General features: G+C 42.6%; 1 protein-coding gene across 2 annotated transcripts in view; it reads right to left on the reverse strand.

Annotated features, from left to right (window-relative positions):
- The window catches only part of ARHGAP6 (Rho GTPase activating protein 6), a 522,412-nt gene that overhangs the window by 243,037 nt on the left and 258,368 nt on the right, over window positions 1-21,007 (reverse strand). The window contains exon 1 of one of the 2 annotated variants that reach the window (XM_030572718.1): window positions 15,696-15,808. The exons of the other annotated variant lie outside the window; for it this stretch is intronic. Within the exon in view, the coding sequence (XP_030428578.1) occupies window positions 15,696-15,740 (45 nt within the window). The 5' untranslated portion in view covers window positions 15,741-15,808. Of the gene's footprint in view, window positions 1-15,695; window positions 15,809-21,007 lie in introns of those variants that run through there. 2 annotated transcript variants of the gene reach the window in all.

Here is a 21,007-nt window from a genome sequence, read left to right on the forward strand (position 1 = left end):
TGGCAGCAGGTTCACAGAGTGCCGCTGCAGCCCCTGTATAACCACCCTCCCAACTCCCCAAGCTCCATAGCCTCCTCACCCAGACGTGTAAAAACGTGTGGGGGGAGGTTCCGTGAACCAGCCCACTCCACCTCGGTGGACAGTCCAAGCAAAAGGCTGTCATTATTTTGAAAAATTTTTAGTGGCCTTTTCCTTCCTTCCTATCCTCCTCCCAAACTGCACCCGGGCTACCTTGTCAGTTCTCTCCCTCTTTTTATAATGAATTAATAAAGAATACATGATTTTTAAATGAGAGAGACTTTATTTCCTTAGAAAGCAAGCAGAAATCGAAGGGGGAGGGTGGGTGGCTTATAGGGAATGAGTCAATCAAGGGGTGGGGGCTTCATCAAGGAGAAACAAACACAACAGTCACACCTTACCCTGGCCCGTGATGAAACTCGTTTTCAAAGCTTCTCTGATGCGCACCGCTTCCTGGTGTGCTCTTCTAATCACCCTGGTGTCTGGCTGCGCATAATCAGCGGTCAGGTGATTTGCCTCAGCCTCCCGCCCCACCATAAAGGTCTCCCCCTTACTCTCACAGAGATTGTGGAGCACACAGCAAGCAGCAATAACAATGGGGACATTGGTTTGGCTGAGGTCTGAGCGAGTCAGTAATGTGCGCCAGCGCACCTTTAAATGGCCAAATGCACATTCTACCACCATTCTGCACTTGCTCAGCCTGTAGCTGAACAGCTCCTGACTACTGTCCAGGCTGCCTGTGTATGGCTTCATGAGCCACGACATCAAGGGATAGGCTGCGTCCCCCAGGATAACTACAGGCATTTCAACATCCCCAACTGTTATTTTCTGGTCTGGGAAGTAATTCCCTTGCTGTAGCCATTTAAACAGAGTAGTCTTCCTGAAGACGTGAGCGTCATGAACCCTTCCCGGACATCCCATGTGGATGTTGGTGAAACTTCCTCTGTGATCCACCAGTGATTGCATCACCATTGAAAAGTACCCCTTTCGGTTTATGTACTCGCTGGCTTGGTGCTCCGGTGCCAAGATGGGGATATGGGTTCCATCTATCGCCCCACCACAGTTAGGGAATCCCATTGCAGCAAATCCATCCACTATGACCTGCACATTTCCCAGAGTCACTACCTTTCGTAGCACCAGCTTAACGATTGCTTTGACTACTTTCATCACAGCATCTCCCACAGTAGATTTGCCCACTCCAAATTGATTCTCAACTGACTGGTAGCTGTCTGGCGTCGCAAGCTTCCAGAGGGCTATTGCCACTCACTTCTCAACTGTGAGGGCTGCTCTCATCTTGGTATTCTGGCGTTTCAAGGCAGAGGAAAGCAAGTCACAAAGTTCCATTAAAGTGCCCTTATGCATGCGAAGGTTTCGCAGCCACTGGGAATCGTCCCACACCTGCAACACTATGCGGTCCCACCAGTCTGTGCTTGTTTCCCAGGCCCAAAATCAGCGTTCCACGGCTAGAACCTGCCCCATTACCAGCATGATCTCCAAAGCGCAGGGGCCCGCGTTTTGAGAGAATTCTGTGTCCATGTCCTCATCACTCTCGTCACTGCGCTGCTGTAGCCGCCGCCTCCTCGCCTGGTTTTGCAAGTCATGGTCCAGCATAGACTGCACGAGAATGCGCGAGGTGTTTACAAAGTCCATGACTGCTGTCTTGAGCTGAGCAGGCTCCATGCTTGCCGTGCTATGGCGTCTGCATAGTTCACCCAGGAATAAAGGCGCGAAACGATTGTCTGCTACTTGCATGGAGGGAGGGGTAAAGCTGTACCCAGAACCACCCGTGACAATGTTTTTTTGCCCCATCAGGCACTGGGATCTCAACCCAGAATTCCAATGGGCAGGGGAGACTGCGGGAACTATGGGATAGCTCCCCACAGTGCAACACTCTGGAAATTGACACTAGCTTTGGTACATGGACGCACACCGCTGAATTAATGTGCTCAGTGTGGCCGCGTGCACTCGACTTTATACAATGTTTTAAAAAACTGGTTTCTGCAAAATCGGAATAATCCCATTATGTAGACATACCCTAAAGTAACTGAAGATAAACAGTAGTTTCTCCCTCCATTGTCCTTTACAAGTGGAATGCTGCAAAATAAATTATACAATTTGCTCTCAACAAGACAATTTAAATACCTTCTAACAAGAAAGAGCTTTCTAACTGTTATACTCTACAGGGACCATTCAGCCGGATCTCCCTCTCGGATGTGGTGGTAGTTATGCAACTGCCATTACTTGCAGACCAATCATAATGTGGTCACTGGGTAATCTTGTGGATAACTTCAAGAGAAATATTTCCAACAAGAAGTAAAGGTACAGCACATAAACCTAGCATCAAAATGAACACAAATATGTATTACAGTGTATTAGATTACATATGTAGATAAGGTGTAAAAACAGACAAACACATAACTGTAAGTTACTCTTTTCCTAAATCAGCAACTTCTTAGCATGGGTCCTCACTAGCAAGAAAGGAAGGTATTGTTATCCAATCAATTTGTAAGTACATAGAAGACAACAGAGATATAAGGAATAGACAGCATGCATTTGTCAAGAATTAATCATACCAAACCAATTAAATTTCCTTCTTTGACAGGGTTATTGTCCTAATTGGTGGGGGGGGAAGGAGAGGGGGAATTGTAGATGTGATATATCTTGATTTCAGTAAGGCTTTTGACACCATCCCATATGACACTCTCACAAGGAAACTAGGGAAGTTTCTAAATGAAATTAGCATAATGTCGGTGCATAACCGGTTTAAAGATTGTATACAATGAGTAATTTATAAATGATTCATTGTCAAACTGGGTAGATGCAACTAGTGGGGTCCTAGTTGTCTGTATGGAGTCCAGTGCTAATCAGTCCAGTGCTGTATGGGGTCCAGTGTAATATTTTCATTATTGAAGTGGAGAGTATGCTTATGAAATTTGTGGATGACACCAAGCTGGAAGGGGTTTCAAGCGCTTTGGAGGACAGGATTAGAATTCCAAATGACCTTGACAAATTGGAGAATTGATCTGAAAATCAACAAAGTTATATTCAATAAAAACAAATGCAAATTACTATACTGAGGAAGGAAAAAAAAAGGAATTAACAACTACAAAATGGGGAATAAGTGTCTAGTCAGTAGTACTGCTGAAAAGGATCTGGGAATTATGGTGGATCACAAATTGAATATGAGTGAACAGTGTGATGCCGTTATGAAAAAAGGCTAATATTATTCCGTGGTGTATTAACAGCAGTGTATATATAAGACATAAGGAGGTAATTGTTTTACTCTACATGGCACTGTGGGGCCTCAGCTGAAAACAATACAAGGTTTAGAAAATACAACCTATGTGGAAAGGTGGGAAAAAACAAAACAAAACCACAAAAAACTGGGCTTGTTTAATCTTTAGAGAAGATGACTGAGAAGGGACCTGATAATAGCCTTCAAATATGTTCAGGGTTGTTATAAAGTAGATGGTGATAAATTGTTCTCTATATCCACTGAAAGTAGGACAAGTAGTAATGGGCTTACTCCACAACAAGGGACATTTAAGTTAGATATTGGGAAAAACTTTCTAACTATAGTATAAGGATAGCTGAGCTCTGGAATAGGCTTCCAAGAGATGCTATGGAGTCCCTGTCATTGGAGATTAAGAACATGTTGGCCAAACACTTGTCAGGGATGTATAGATTTACTTGGTCCTGCCTCAGCTCAGGGAATGGGACTTAACGACCTCTCGAGGTCCCTTTCAGCCTTACATTTCTATGATATGATTCTACCAAGGTACCCCTACATTCTGGCCTGGCATCCCATAAGGGCAGGTTGTAACTTCTATGATGCTCTTCTTTACGAATCAGCCAATACAAATCAACATGTAGGATCTGGATTTGAAGAACTGCTGAAAGTGTGTGTATACTGTGTATATATAAAGTGTGTGTGTGTATATACATATATATATAGCCAATGCAAAGTACAAGTGTTGTGTAGCACTACATTCTGTACTAGCAGAAGGTTCCAGATGTTTTTCATGGGTAGGCCCAAGCAGGCAGCATTGCAGCAATTTGGCCTTGAGATTACAAGGCCATAGATCGATGTGGAAAGGTCTCTATTAGAAAGGAATGGTTGCTGCTTCTAAGCTAAAAAGTGGAAAGAGAGACTGCACGACACAGCTGTCTGATAAGAATCTAGGAGCAGGAATGAATCCAAAATTATCCTGATGCTGCAAACTACATTAACAAATATCATGCCTGCACTGAAGTGGTATATACCTAATAGCCATGTACTTCTGAGTTCTCCATATCTGAGCAGCTCACAACCCTTGTTCCGTCTTTTAGACACTTCCTACTTAGAATAGCTTCCTTCTCATTTGGGTTGAACCTAAGCCAGTTTGCTCCCATCTTCCATCCCTACTTTTGCTAGACACAGTGAAGAGCACAGGAACTGTGATATTCATAAGTTGTCATTCTGACATATATACGTACTGGTGACAGTGCAGGCCAAGTCACATCACAGTCTCCCCTAGCATCTATTTGTATTCACTTAATAAGGGGTGATGACAAGCTGGAATCCTATGGAAGCTGGATACGAAAGCCCTCAATGAGAAAAAGTAAATACACAATACCACACTTTGCCATGTCTGAGAGAGAAAGGAACATAACTAGTGAAGGGGCTTCCCCAACCACTGACACCGAACTCTGCTGGCAAACATACAAAACCTCATTAATTATGTGGCCACTTCCCCAGTACTTACATTTTGCTCTAAAATAAATAATTTGTTATTTAAACCTAGTTTTTTCAGGAAAGCTTCCAAAGCTCAAAATGAAGCACCCACTAAAGGGAAATGTAATTGTACAAATACTAATGGCAGTGTGATATGATATAGGTGGTGAACCATTTACCACAGAAAAAACAAGGAAACCTCTAAGGTCATGGTATAAATGAAAGGCAAGAAGTCAGGTTGTTTCACCCAGAGGGTCACTGGGACGTGAGACAGTTTGTTAAAAGAAACAAAGGGAGCAGTTAGCATTACAGAATTTAAAGTTGGCCTGTATATCCATTCAAAGACCTACAACATATCTTGGCAAGACAAGGGATGATCTAGATGGGGCTATAGTTCTCAAGGTCCCAGTGGGTTGTTTTTCCATGTACATGCATTAACATATCCCAAGTGCTTTAATCAGCTAATATTTCTCTCTCTCAAGTTTTCATCTTCAGATTCTGTTTTCACTTTAAATTGTGTTTAAATACCAAATTATTACGCACAATTTACAAAATGGCCTAGAAATTTTTTTTTAAAAAGACTGCTCCGGTAAAAAAAGGGTCCAGCCTGCATTGACATGGAGATGTACTCAGGGATGAGAGTATAAAGTTTGTATTGTACATTATCAGGGATTTGTATACGCTGATGGGGGAAAAAGAAAAACTCAGACTCTCTATTCAGTTTTATTCAGGCTTGATAAATCAAATTTAACAATGTATCCTGACAACTCTTCACAATGTGCCTTTCAAATACAAACTTGAAAAATATCACTTTTCCATGTATTGTAAAATAATACATCAGGATTTGTGTGTTCTGCAAGAATACTGCACACTTTCAGAAATATAGACATTCAGGCCAAAATTTTCAAACTTGGGTGCCAGAAGTTTGGTGCCTCAATCCATATTTAGACATTTATTCAAGTGCTTAATTTCAGAAGTTCTAATCGACTGCCATTGAAGTCAATATTGATGATAGTTTGTATAAATTACAAGTTGATCAGTAAAATTATTCTAGATTGATATCTGTTATGTCTAGGTAAATCAGTCCTGCAGCGTATAATCGGGACATGACATATATAGAATTCAGGCACCTGAAGTTATGTACCTGAATTCATATTTAGGCACCAACTAGCCTGCTTTTCAGAGATTCTGAAGTCAACAGAGCTAATCTGGTTTTACACCAAAGTAACTGACATCATAATCAGGCTCAGACTCTAAAAAGTTAGCACATTCCAAAACAAACAAAGCAACATACAAAATAATCTTTAAGAACAAACAAATCAAGTGGGTCATGAAGTGTCAGATAGTATAGGCTCCTGGTATCACTTCTAAGGTAGGACTTAGACAACTGTTAACAAAAATGCAAAATTACACTTTTGGAGCAACACCAAACTCCATTTTGTATAGTTATAACGGACACTTACACTTCTCATACAACCCCAATAAACTTAATTCACATTGCAGTACTGTAGAATTGTTAGAGGCAATCTATAAAAAACGACTTCTTTAGTATCCATTTTCACATCAGCATTTTCTAACACCCCCTTTTTTGATTTAGTACAAAATATATGCAGGAAACCCTTTTTACTGTGTATGGTTGATAAAGTTTTACATTGCAATCATTACTAAGGAAACCGTTCTTATTTTTCTTTTTTAAACCAGTTAAGCCTGATAAGGCACAGGCTCTTCCCCAAGGGAGCTTTTGGAGGTAACACTCCCATAGAGCTCGTGAATACTAACAACATGGATGTGTCAGCCAGATTTCGCTTTATAAAGGATTTTTTTATTCCTTTTGTGAGGAGTACATTGCATGCGCACCTTCTGTATTCCCTGGATAGATGAAGCACTTTTATTTCCATTCTTGTATCCTTAAATACCTTTAGAAAATGATGAACAAGACAAAACATGAACTCTAAATGTACCTCATCAACCCATTAAAAGTTCAGCTGGGCCATCACTATGGAAACAGGTATTGCATTCAAACACAAGAAGAGAACTGTATTTCCATGGAGGACACTAAGCAATGGATAACAACCAGAGATACACTGGTAGTCAAAACTGAGGAAACACAAACTATGAAATTAAAGTCTTCAAGAGACTTAGCTAAGCATATCAAATAGAATTGGTTTGTTTCTTAAGGGGATACTGTCAGGTCTATTTTGACTCAAAAAGAAGATTTTGTATAAATAAGCTTTTTCAAAAGCTGCGACAAAAAAAATGCATCCTGTGTGTATATTTCTATTTCTGTTGGAATTTACAAAAAATATTCCCCTGCAGTCTCTGCAATGCATGCATTGCAGTATTGTGTTAATAAAGCATGAGACTAGGGGCTTGTCTACACTTAGGCTTTGTCTACACTGGCACTTTTGTCGCTCAAACTTTTGTCGCTTGTGGTATGAAAAAACACACCCCTGAACAACAAAAATTTTAGCAGCAAAAAGCACCAATGTGGATAGCGTCGGTGGGAGCCGCGCTCCTGGGGATGAAGCTACCAGCCCTGTTGGAAGTGGTTTTATTTTGTTGCCAGGAGAGCTCTCTCGCGGCAATAAAGAGTGGCTACACAGAGCACTTTACAATAGCGCAGTTGTAGCGGCACAGCCGCACCATTGTAAGGTGTGCAGTGTAGACGTAGCCTTACAGGGCTGCAACGTCATAGATGCTCTGGAGTGCTTAATGAAGATGATACCTACGCCGACAACAGGAGAGCTTCTCCCATTGGCGTAAGTTCTCTACCTCCCCGAGAGGCGATAGCGATGTCTTTATTGGGGATTAGGTCAATATAACAATGTCGCTCAGGTGTGTGGATTTTCCACACCTCTAAGAGACCTAAGTATACCAACATTAAATTGTAGTGTAGACCAGGGCTCAGAAAGTGAAAATAACCAGCAACTAACAACAAAGAAAAATTGCACTGACTATCTAAATACTTCTATGGCACCGATCGTCATAAGAGTGAATAACTTCATTCTCCAGGCTAAAAGAAATGCAAAAACTAAACAATAAAAAGGTCGCAGCTCATGCCTGATTCCTGGGCGGGCACTGCTGACCCAGATGCAGATTTAGAAAGTTATTAAGTTCCAGAGGAAAAAAACTGAACCAAACTATTAGATAAATGCCAAACTCACAGAGTCTATTATTTTTATTTCTGTCACATCACCTTAGTATCTGAGCACCTCCCAAGCATTAATGAGTTAATCCCCAAAAACAGCTCCCTGAGGCAGGGAAGTATGTTCACAGGAAAACTGAGGCACAGAAAGGTGATGTGACTTGTCCAGAATTATATGCGGAATGTGTGGCAAAGCCTGGAATAGAATCCAGATTTCTCAGTTCCCCAGCCTGTGCATTATCTACAAGGCCAACTTTCCCTCCAGGACTAAGCCTGCTACTAACCAACTGTGAAAGAATCTGCTACTTGCACAGACTTCCACAACACTGTGCTTTAAGGTTCATTCACAGAGGAACGGTGTTAATGCAGGTTGGTCAAATCTCCCATTAGAGATGAACTATACTGAGTTGCCTTTGTCACACTGTCTGGAGCAGCCCAAGACTGTGAGTGCCCACCTCAGGGCCAGGGGTGGCTCCAGGCACCAGTGCACCAAGCCCGTGCCTGGGGAAGCAAGCCACAGGAGGCGGTCTGCCAGTCGCCGTGAGGGCGGCAGTCAGGCTGCCTTCGGTAGCACGCCTGCAGGAGGTCCACCGGTCCCGCAGCTTCGGCAGAAATTTGGCAGTGGGTACACCGAAGGTGCAGGACCAGCAGACCTCCCACAGGCAAGCTGCCGAAAGCCACCTAACTGCTGTGCTTGGGGTGGCAAAATACATAAAGCCACCCCTGCTCAGGGCAGACTGCCAGAAAATAGGGCAGATATCCAAAACAGGTGGTGGGTTCTATAATTAGATTTCACCCAGCCAGTAACAAACGCAAACTCCTGGATCACTGTACCAGTCCCACCATGGAGTCACCCTTGACTCTCCAGTCCAGCCTGCCACCCAGACAAACTGGACCTTGTGATAAAAGGTCATTCAAACCAAACCACACAAGGCTGCTCCGAGTACCAAGAGACCAGTCACTCACCCCAGCTTAACTGGCACTCTAGATCCCACAACAAAGACAACGGTGGTAGCCAATTCCACAGTAAACCAACCAAAGGTTTGCTAGCCAAGAAAAGGATACGAGAGTCACTGAGAGGTTAAAGCAGGCAAAACAATTGCACAGGTGAGTCAGAGCTTACAATTCCGAATGGTGCTAGCCGTGCAATAAACAGCCAGTTTCCCAAAAGTCCCCTCAGGGTACCCAGATTGTCTCTGGGGAACTTTGCTTTGCATCTGGTACACTTCCTTGTAAGAAAACAGTCCAGAGATGCCATAACTTTCCTTGAATCCATACTTAACAGCTTCTCACAGAAAACAAGTCCACAATGTCACTACCCACCTGGGCTTTTCCTTTGATGACAGAGAGTGAGGAATGCATTTTGAGTCTTTGACCTCTGACACACAATAGCCACTTGCTTTAAAATTAGAACTTTGTGTTAAAAGTTCTTCATTTGCATTACACAAGGCTTATTTCTCACTTAATGGCTCGTTTAATGGATTATTTATTTACAGTGGTATACACAGCGTAAATGTTTGCTATTACTTTATAACAGGATACAGATAAGTGAAAACAATGCAAATAACATCCCACTAGTTTTCATGAAATTTAAAAACCAAATACACTCGTATACATTTAAAAATTACTTTGATCCATACAGTCAAACTTCAGAGTTACAAACTCCAGATTTACAAACTGACTGGTCAATCACACACTTCATTTAGAACCAGAAGTACACAATTAGGCAGCAGCAGAGACAAAACAAAAACACAGAACAAATACAGTACAGCACCCTGTTTAAGCATAAACTACTAAAAAAAATTAAGGGAAAGGTAAAAAAAGATTTGACAAGAGAAGAAATCCGTTTCTGTGCCTGTTTCATTTAAATTAAGATGGTTAAAAGCAGCATTTTTCTTCTGCATAGTAAAGTTCCAAAGCTGTATTAAGTCAATGTTTAGTTGTAAACTTTTGAAAGAACCATAACTTTCTGTTCAGAGTTACGAAAAACCTCCATTCCTGAGATGTTTGTAACTCAGGTTCTACTGTACAAATACACAAGTGAATTGACTTGGGGATTCAGCTTGAGCTGGCACCTGGTCTGATAGTGTCACAACCACATTTTACTAGAGTTCTGGATGGTTGCATGGAAGTTACGAACTCCTGTGCCTATCTGAATTAATGTCCTTAAGCTCAGCTCAGAAACAGATTTATTAAGCAATACCTCAGTAAGGACAATTCTTCAGCCACAAAGATTATAAATCTCACTGCAATGATAAATTATCCAATATAAGGGTAAGAGAAAATTCAGTGAGTTGTGTCTCATAATATCTATACTACCAAGAAGTATAAAATTCATACACATGGGCATATGCAGAGCCAAGACTACTTAGCATTTTCACTGCATGGTACAAATATTAACTAACTAATTTGAACTGAATTGTACTTTCACTCTGAAACTTTCTATGAGCTTGTGAGACACATAAGATTTTATTCTGCTCTCTGCAATAGAGGAGACCTCTCCTTCTTTCAACTTGGTTTCTCAATGGTCGGAGTCACTGAAACTTTCCATGATCGATGATACATTAATAGATTTCAGTGACCATAAATATCATTCTAAGCTTGACATACGGTTCATTGCTGAGTGGCACAATTTTAGCAGAGAAGCCACTTCCCAGTATTATGATTTTGTAATGTAAATCACTGCTGTCAATGGGAATTCGCCCCCCAGGTGAAGAATGCGAGATTGGGCTCAATAATAATCTCAAATCATGATCTATCATTTTTCTCCAGAACACAAACAACCCACGCTTTTTCAGACAATAGGATCTGTTAATCTGTAAAAACTAGAAGCTCAGACCCAGAAAAACTGTTGCTAATTGGGCTAGCTAATCTGCTCATACAACGTAGCTGAAAATATTCCTTGCATCCTGAAATTCTATTAATTTGAAATAGCAATGTGAAAACAGTTGAATACTCCTTTGATTATTTGAGTAATTGAAAAAATTGCTACTATCTTTTTAAAAAAAGAAGGTTCAAAATTATCATTCCACTAAGATAAATTACACTTGGGACTTACTATAACCATTGAAATAAAAGAGAGACAGATGTTTGTAGCACACCGTTCTATTGTTTCAGTCTGGGAACGGCTTCAGACACAAGACATCAGATAACATACCTTCAAACCAGAAGTACAAGCAACTCTATTTAAAAAATAAGTTTAGGATTCTGCAAAAGGAAATTCTTAAGTACTTCGATTTTCCTCAATCATGGATTTTTATTGTCCTAGTCTGAGTTTTAAAGGATCCTTCTAACTTAAATATCACATTTTTTTTGGAAAACACTGTGTGCATAGTCAGTCTGCCCTGTGCACAGCAACAGCAGAGAGAAATATTTAAAAGCACAAAAATTACCAGAGAGTCTGTGAAGGTGACACGGCAGTTGAGTGTCGATTGATCGAAGACTGGGCCAGAAAGAAGGACATGAGCCTACTGCTGAAAAAAGTCGCCTTTTCCTTAAAAAAAACCCACAGTGAAATAACTAGACTCTCTCTTTTCCTCAAGGTGAGAGAGAACACGCTTGCTCCCTCTCTGTCTCCCAGCTAGCTGAACAGTTGGAGTTTTGCTAGCCAGGGCAGCCACCTCCAAGGCCTGCCTTCTCCTTTTATCTCTTGTCCCTCCTGGTAACTCCAGCCTCTCCCTCCAGGCTGGCCACTTCTGGCATATGTCTCAGGGCAGGGATGATTTAAGTCACTGTCTTCAGGCTTGACCCTGGCCCATTGGAGGGGTTTATACCCCCCATCACAGGAACTTAAAAACAGGTGTAATGCCTGAAATTACTTTTAAATCATCTTTAATTGTCTAGATTTAAAGTTGGCAATGACCTTTTACAAATAATGTAACTATTACAATTCTGCTTAATAAGTATTTAAGATAAAAAAATGCTACAGCTCCATGTTTTTTTAATTGCTATTAAAGAGTTCAAAAGTTAATATAAATTTAAGAACAAATAGGCAGAGGCTTCCCATCCCATATCAGGGAGGTGACAATCCCCCTTTATTCAGCTCTTGTGAAACGGCACCTGGAATATTATTCAGCTCTAAACTCCCTCAATACCAGAAAGAAATTATTAAATAAGAGGGGATTCAGCAGAGAATAACAAAGATGATTAATAGGTTAATGGGACTGGCTTGGGAGGAAAGATTAAAGCATCCTACTTGGCTAGATGGCAACAGGCAAGGCGAAATAAGCATCTTCAAGTATTTACAATACCGCAATGATGTAAACACCAACTAGGGAGAGGAATTATTTGGGGTTGTCCAAATTACATAGTTAGAAAGTAATAATGGAATAAAGTTAAAACTAGAAAACAGGGTGAATGTTAGAACAATAGTGGAAGAAAAACCATTCTGACTGAAACATCAAAATTTCCCATTAGCTGACTTTTAAAAAAAACAGATGTTCCAACTAGTTGACAGGAATAAACTGTTCGCCAGTTGAAGCGTTTTTTCAGTGATAAGGCTCCAGCATTAAATTCAAAGCATAGCTGTGAAATAAGAAAATAGTTGGCAATCTTGCTCCCACTGAAATCAATAGCAAAATTCCCACCAACTTCAAAGGGAGTAGGATCAAACCCGATAAGAGTCACGTGATCCGAGAAGGCAATTCCACTTTCCATATTATAATATTAGCTTCAGCTAAATAGTTACACCTGATTCTTTATGGACAACAGCACGAAGGTTACATTTGTATACCTAGCACATGCTTAAAAATATATCATGAACTTTGTGAGTTACAATGGTATTCTGTTATTTTATTCCCTTTTATTTTTTAAAGAATGGCACGTAAGTAAACAGTCCTAATAAAAAACCAGAAATATTGTTATATAGTCCAATAATAAATATTTGTGGCTAAACAATACTGTAAGAGCACAATTTTTATTTCATATCATCATTAAGATAATCCAAGAACTTGCTTTTTTATTTAGTCCACACAACTATTTAAAATTTAAAAGAAATAGAAATAAATGACATTCAAATAGTAGTGAGTAAGGCCTCAATCCAACAAAATACTTAAGCATGTAAAACCCCTAAAATCAACTACTATTCACAGGCTTAAAGTTAAGCACATGCATACGTGCTTTGCTGGATCAGGATCTAAATTCTTGCTATCAATCTGTTATCTCTCCTTTGTATTTTTCATGCAGACAATAGAGCTCAATTAAACATTAGGCCATTTAAAGGTAAATTTGATTAATTTATTGATGTTAACTTTATTTTTATAATTACATTTTCTCCTCTGCCATGATGCAGAATAATTCAAACACAACAGCACAATTACAACAGGTGTTGTTCTTGCCACTTATCCGATGTGGCTGCTTATGGAGCCTGCTTCTTTGCATGACAGCAGACCTGAACTTTATGGCGGCTGACTGCTGCCATGAAGATGGAACTAGTGGAAAACCAAGAGAAACAATAACATGGTTCTAGCTGGTAGCTTCATGGTGGGCTTACAAACGTGATCGCAGGAAGCAATAGAAGTTGTAGTATGATACAAATGTTGTGTATGCAGTGTTGTTGTCACTGTGTTAGTCCCAGGATATTAGAGAGACAAGGCAGACTGAGCTAATATCTTTTATTTTATACAGAAGTTGGCCCAATACAAGATATTACTTCACCCACCTAGTCTCTATAAACTTTGTGCCTGTTCAAGAAACTTCTCCAAATATTAGTGGGGCAATTGTCCTAGTAAACAAATAGGACCCTGTATGTATCATGGTAAACAGGTACTGTATATACAGTTATCTTAACCAAAAATGTAAAAGCAAAGAAGAGAGTGAAATATGAGATTGTCAAAGGGACTACTCATTTACTGACAGTAACAAATACTTCAGCGGATTTATTACCACTACAGAGAGCTGGAATAGATTAAAAATATTCATATAGAAGCAACCAGCTTTTAGAATCTTCTTCATTAGCTGAGTCTACTAAGTACTATCTGTGACGGAGCAATACTATGGTTGAGTGGGTATGAAAATATTTTCAGAACCCCGCACTCAGTATAAAAGTACATAACTGAAGAAAAATGCAAACACTACTTCATTCCTGAATGTTCACTTAAACTTTTCATTTAAACAAATGTGCAACATAAAAGTTGTATAATAACAACTGCTGAAATAATGTGGAGGATGAGCCCTAGTAGTTGAAAGTGCCACATTCTGTCTCACTACTGGACATCAAGCTACATGGAAGAGAGTGTCCCTAGTTTTCCTAGCAGCGGAATTCCAATACTGATAAAAGTTACAGGCCCAATGTTGCTGTCACTTATACATGATTTACATCTAGGTGACTTTAACTGCAACAGAATTATTCCTGATTTACACCACTGTAAATGTGAGCATGTTCTTAATAATTCTAACTTCTGCATATGGCTTCAGGCAATAAACAGAGTGGAGACAGTTGGTTTTTTCACCCAAACAACAGAGAAAATGTTCCTAATAAGGCTAGTAAAAAGGAAGTGGTTTCTCAAGAGATCAGCTCTTGTAAAGTAAATGATACAACATGGTCTTATCACATAAAATGCCGGAGAAGCAGCAAAAGAATCAGTAACTGAAAATGACTTCAAGTACTGGCAATTCGTTCTTCCATTCAACTTGTTAGAGAAAAAGGACAAAATGCCAATGTAACTGTGATGCAGAGTCGCATCACTTCTTTAAAGAACATTATGCAAGAACAGCCCAGTTCTAAAAGCTGCCTTACTAAAAGAAATGAACTGGTTATGGCTTGTGCATATTGTATTAATAAAGCTAGCTTTTAAAAACTTCCTTGTGTTAAGTTTAAAAATAACCACCTCTCACCCTCTCCTCAAAAAAGGCAGTGTTGCCCCTCATACAAAGAAAAATCTCTAGTATTTTAACCTATTTAAGTTCTTATACTGTACCCCATTATCCTGTCATCTGAGTGCCTGTCACAGTACAGCACATTTACATAATTCTCACAACCAAATCCCTTAGTAAGCAATGCTTTCTGCTGGTTTCCTTTCTAAGTAACAGCCGCAATAGTTCTAAGGAGCTGCATCCTCCCTTCCCTGCACTTTACTCTTGGCAGCCAGGAGAGCTGACCAACTCCAGTGCTGTTGCACACAGTGCCGGCCTCTCACAGAGAAGGAAAGAAAGAGGAAACCTTGAGGGATCCCACGGAATGCCACACCCAGACGCAGCAATCACAACCCCCCTTTTTAAGTGCATCCGTATGAAAAGAAATGTCTTAAAAAACCTCCCCGACCACCCACTGTCCAAGCAAGCACTGGCCCTACTTCCTGACCCCTCACAGCTCATTAGGCCCTGGAGAGGAGCCGCTGCAGCGCTGTGCCTGTTCTCCCAGCCTGCTTGCCCGAGGGAGGGGGCGGATTAAGGAGGACAGGGACCAGTCCCCCCACGCCCAGCCCCCGGAGGGGGAGGCGGCCGGCCGGCCCTGCAGAGAGCCCCGCGCGGGGCGAAGCGCTGGCCGAGAGGCCCCCGGGGGCACTGACGGGCTCGGCCCGAGCAAGGTGCATGGCTGCCCGCTTACCGCTCTCACGTGCCTTCCTCTTCCACCGGCGGCCCCAAAGGCCCGTCGCCCACCCCCCCGGCCCGCTGCCGGGAGCGATGCTACAGGCGTGAGGGGCAAGTCACCCAGGCGCGCCCAGCCCGGGACGCTGCAGCCCAGGCAGCTCCCCGGGGAAACGGGCCGCGCCCCTGCCAGAGGGGGCCCGCGCACTCCTTACGGGACCCCTCAGCGCATCCCCCCGGCCCCCCTGCACCCCGGCTGCAGCCCCAGCCTTACTCGGGGCATCCACTCACCGCGTAGTACAGCGCCGGCTTCTCGTTAAACACCGAGTCTCCCATGGCTGGGGACACTCAACCCCCGCGGCGGCGGCGGCAGCAGGCGAGCGCGGCTGGCCCTCGCCGCCCCCTCACAGCGCCCGGGCAGCAGCAGCAGCAGCAGCGCCCGCGGGCTCCAACCCCGCAGCCTCTGGCACCATCCTGCAGAGCCGCCTGCAGCTTCTTGCCGCGCTCCCGCCCCTTCTGCTCCGGCCAGCCCCGCTCGGTCCCGGCGGAGCAAGAGGGGGGCGGGGGTTGGTTCCTTCCGCACTCAGCGCTAGCCGGGCTTTGCAAGACAGCAGCTCCGCTCTGAGCCGGCAGCCCGGCCTCCCCTGGGGCTGGGGCTCGGCCGGGGGGCGGGAGCAGGCGGGGCTGCGCCCGCCTACACCTGAGAAAGAAGCAGGGGAGTGCAAGGGACAGTCCCTTCCCGGGACTCCCAGCCAGCGGGAGCACATTGAGCCGTGGTGCAAGGAGCGCCGGAGAAAGCCCCCCTCCCTGTCTCCCTCCTGCAGCCGAAGGCTCAGTCCTGGCAGGCCCTGCTACCTTGGGAAGGGGGGACGGCTGGAGCCCGGGAAAAGAGGCCTCCTTGCTACAGAAAGGCGAGGGGGGCAAGGGAAAGGGTTTGGCGATGCAGGATTCAGCAGACGCAAGAGAAGGCACATTAGAGGGGGGAAAACCAGCCAGGTGAGACCCACCTCAGACAGTCCCAAGCCAGACGCCAGAAGCATCTGCTTCCAGTTCAACTTGTATTTGCATGAGGGCACATCTGCCTGCAGTCCATCCAGCAAACAGTGTTTAAAGGGGAGTGACAATCAGACTTTCTCCTAGAAATCAGGACGCTGGCAATCCCAGCTGGGAGCCTATTCTAAAATTTTGGAAGTATTAGTTTTAAGAGCAACTCACCCACAATTTTCAGAGTGGTAGCCGTGTTTATCAGCAAAAACAACTTTTTCACCCACAATTGTAACTGAAGGAGTGCCCTTGCCCTAATGCCATGTAATTTACAATATCTATCTAGGCTTAGATTTTTATCAGTAAATATCAATAAACGTCAGTTTCACCATACACACAGAAAACAACAAAAAAATTTCGATCAATAATCAAAATTTACATGGAGGCAAAGTAAGAAAAATGCTGATTGAGAACTTAGAATTGGATTTAAGGCTAAAAATTGGACATATGATATTGACAGTTTGTGTTTTAATGATTATAATACTTTAGCTTTTTGAATCTCAATGTCTACTGTCATTAAATAATTATTTTCACCTCCATAACTTCCCACAACTGTGAACATTTCAACTGATAAAAATTAAATAAAAATGCTTAAAAATAAACATTGATATTCTCCATCTAAATCATACAAAAATGATACAGGGCAGCACTTTAACATCAGCTGTGTAGATATACCCTAAAATAGACACACAAGGTGGGTGAGGTAATATCTTTTATTGGACCAACTTCTGTTGGTGAGAGAGACAGGCTTTTGAGCTACACAGAGTTCTTCAGGTCTCGATCCTGAAGAAAAAATAAATGAAAGATTTTTTTAAATGAAAAAAGATATTACCTCACCCACCTTGTCTCGCTAATATCCTGGGACCAATATGGCTACAATAAAACTCCATACCACAATGGAATAGGGCAGATTATCAAGGAATTTCACTGACCATCACCCAAAAGTAGAATGTAAATCTTGGGAAAGGAATAATCTTTTAAAATGACATTTAACATTAAATCATTTAATAAAATGACTCAAAATACATGCACATATTAATCTATTAAACTGGTATACTGTGTTCTAGAGGTTATCTACAGTACTCAACAGGTTCCAGTTATAGATCTCCTATCTTCATAACTCAGATTATATTTTTAGATTATCATGAGAAAAGGATCTGACACAAAATTGTCGTGAGGGGGGAGGTGGGCCTCAACAGCTTTGTTTCTGGCAGACAGTGGAATATTTTTATTCCCTGAAGGACTTCCGTTTTCATCAAATTTTAAGTAATTTGTACTGCTCTTCTTCTTGGGAAGTTAGTGGGGAACTGAATAGCAGCAGAAGAAGGAAGAATGAGAGGGAGATCATTCACTAAGGGGGAAAAAATTACATTTCAAACGTCTTCACAGATATAAGGACGTCTATTAGTCTAAAACAACCCAAACTGAGATATTTGGTTTCCTGAGAAATGGTTCCCTTTCCCCAGAAAGACAAAAGAAATGTTTCTGGCGCTTTGTTATTTATTCATTATAAACTAATTTCGGTCTGGGGCATTCCATATAATAGTATATACTCTTTTTAATTGTTGCCCCTCTTTCTTTGCTGTAAGCAGATACAATATTTTGCAGCAGAAAGCCAACGGAAAGTAGATTACCAGGGTTTGGGGAGAGACTTCCAACATTTATTACCAATGTATTGCCCATAAGCATTGCAGCTAAAACACTGGGGAAATAACATATTAAAATGGTCACTTGCAAAAGGGCAATGAAATACACTTGTGAAGGTTAGGATTGAGCAGGGGTGAACATGTTTCAATAATTATTTGAAAACAAAAATAAATGTTGAGGAGAGAGCATCGGAGACATGGAACTAGAGGCTTCAAAAGATAAAAACCTCATAAAGGCAGATGGTGGTTTCTGGAGGAAAGAATAGTAAAGAAAAGAGAGGGGACCTTGATGATAGACAGAGAGGGAGCATACAAGAGTGAGAAAGGACAGAGGGGAACAACTATGACAAAGAAGATTTTCAGAGGATTAAGAAATGCACAACCTTAAGAAAAGAAAGAAAGAGTTATGGTCAAAAAGCTATAAAAAGGAATATATTTCTGGATCAGTCAGACAACCAAAAAAGGTATGAATTTGAGATGCTTGTATATTTAACTATATTTTCAGTCTCCACGATGTAAAAAAAAAGAAGTCTATTTAGTAAGAAACATATTTTGATTATAATCAAACTTGTTTCATATGAAAAATCTTTTGTTCAATTTCAGAAGTTTGGAGAAGTGTAACAAAAATACTTCGGAGAGAAAAGGTGGCAGAGGCAATATCTTTTATTGTTTCAAATTCTGTTGGTGAGAGAGACAAGCTTGCAAGCTTACATAGAAACAATGAGGAGTCCTTGTGGCACCTTAAAGACTAACACACTTGTTTGGGCACAAACTTCCATGGGCAAAAACCCACTTCATGAGGTTGCATCTGATGAAGTTATAGCCCACAAAAGCTTATGCCCAAATAAATTTTGTTAGGATATGTCTACACTACCCACTTTACAGTGCGGCCATGGCAGGCCTGTGATGTGAGCAGTGTAAATATGCTTTATCACCGGGGGAGAGCTCTCCCGGCCATTAAAAAAACCAAAACACACCCCTGAACGAGCAGTGGTAGCTTTCACTTTCGGCAATCAAGGACTGTCTATACTGGCTCTTTTCAGGGCTAAAACTTTTGTCGCTCAGTGGGGTGTTTTTTCACACCCCTGAATGACAAAAGTTTTAGCGCTGAAAGTGGCAGTGTAGACACCGCCTTAGTCTCTAAGGTGCCACAAGGATGCCTTGTTTTTGCTGATACAGACTAACATGACTACCTCTCTAAAAGCTTACATGGAGCTCTTCTTCAGGTCTGGGAAAGGTTGGTACTCACAGGGGTGAAAGTAACTTACAGGACTTACCGGTACTGCCGGAGTCCTGAGGGGGTGTGTGGCCTCATCCGGAAGAGGCATGGCCTCTCAAAATTTAAAGGTCCTGGGGAACCAGCTGTGGCTGGGAGACCCAGAGCCTTTAAATCAACCAGGGGCTCCCAGCTGAAGAGGTGGCTGGGAGCCCCCCAGGGCTCAGGGGCAAATTAAAGGGCCTGGGGCTCTGGCCACCAGGGGGAACCCCGAGCTTTGAGGGGCTGGGGCAGGGATTTAAAGGGCCCAGAGATTCTGCCGCTGAGGGAAGCCCGGAGCTCTTTAAATCCTGGCCCCAGCCCGACTGCCAGAGCCGTGGCCGGGGTTCAAAGAGCTCTGGGCTGCCCGCAGCCGCGGGGAACTCTGAGCCCTTTAAATCCCAGTCGTGGCCGGGATTCAAAGGGCTCTGGGCTGCCCGCAGTCCTGGGGAGCTCTGAGCCCTTTAAATCCCAGCTGCGGCCAGGATTGAAAGGGCTCTAGGCTGCCCGCAGCAGTGGGGAGCTCTGAGCCCTTTAAATCCCAGCCGTGGCTGAGATTTAAAGGGTTCTGGGCTGCTTGCAGCCACGGGGAGCTTTGAGCCTTTTAAATCCCCAGCCCCTGCCCGGCTGCTGGAGCCGTGGCCGGGATTCAAAGGGCTCTTGGCTGCCCACAGCGGCGGGCAGCTCTGAGCCGTTTAAATTTCATCCGCAGCCAGGATTTAAAGGGCTCTGGGCTGCCCGCAGTTGCGGCTCTTACTGGCTCTTGCCAGTAAGAGTTACTGGCTCTTGCCGGTAAACCGGACCGGACCGGCTTACTTTCAGCTCTGGGAACTCAGTGTCATTGCTAAATACAAGAGGGAAGGGATTGTTTAACATAAGTAATTCAGACATTTCAATAGACAATTCAAGCTGAAATAGCCCATTAACAGTCTTCCAGTCATAGAGAGGAAAGGATGGTGGTGAAGCTACTGGGAGGTTGTTGGTGGGTTACGAATAGGGTGACCAGATGTCCTGACTGTATAGAGACAGTCCCGATTTTGGGGTCTTTTTCTTATATAGGCTCCTATTACCCTCCTCCCCCTGTCCCGATTTTTCATGTTTGCTGTCTGGTCACCCTAGTTACAAACTGTAATAAGCCATACATTCAGTGTCTCTTCAGACCATGATTTTTAGTGTCCAGCAAAATTTCAAATTTAAGCTCCCAGGCTCGTCTTTTGAAAGTGTTGTGCAGATTTCCACACAAAGGGCCAGCTTTCTCCAAGACACAGCCAACTTCTTCCACAAACATTGTTGACATTTCACCTCCCTCTACAGCAATCCTAGCAATGACAGCTTAGCTGCCTGCCTCAAATATTTGTAATACAATGGACAACCAGCAGGTATCTACCCCAAACACATTGCCAAACTCATCCATTTCGTCCTCACCCATAACAATTTTACATTCAACAACAAACACTTTGTCCAAAACATGGGTACAGCAAAGGGTACTAGGATGGCTCCCCAATATGCCATGGACCATCTTGCAGGAGAATTTCTGGACAAATGCACCACAGAAATCAATGATTTATCTGAAGTACATAGATGATATTTTCATCCTCTGGACAGATGACTTAAATTCCCTCATAGACTGCCACCACAACTTCAACCACCACCACCCA

The sequence above is a fragment of the Gopherus evgoodei genome, chromosome 1 (assembly GCF_007399415.2).
Source record: "Gopherus evgoodei ecotype Sinaloan lineage chromosome 1, rGopEvg1_v1.p, whole genome shotgun sequence".
Classification (NCBI taxonomy): Eukaryota; Metazoa; Chordata; order Testudines; family Testudinidae; genus Gopherus; species Gopherus evgoodei.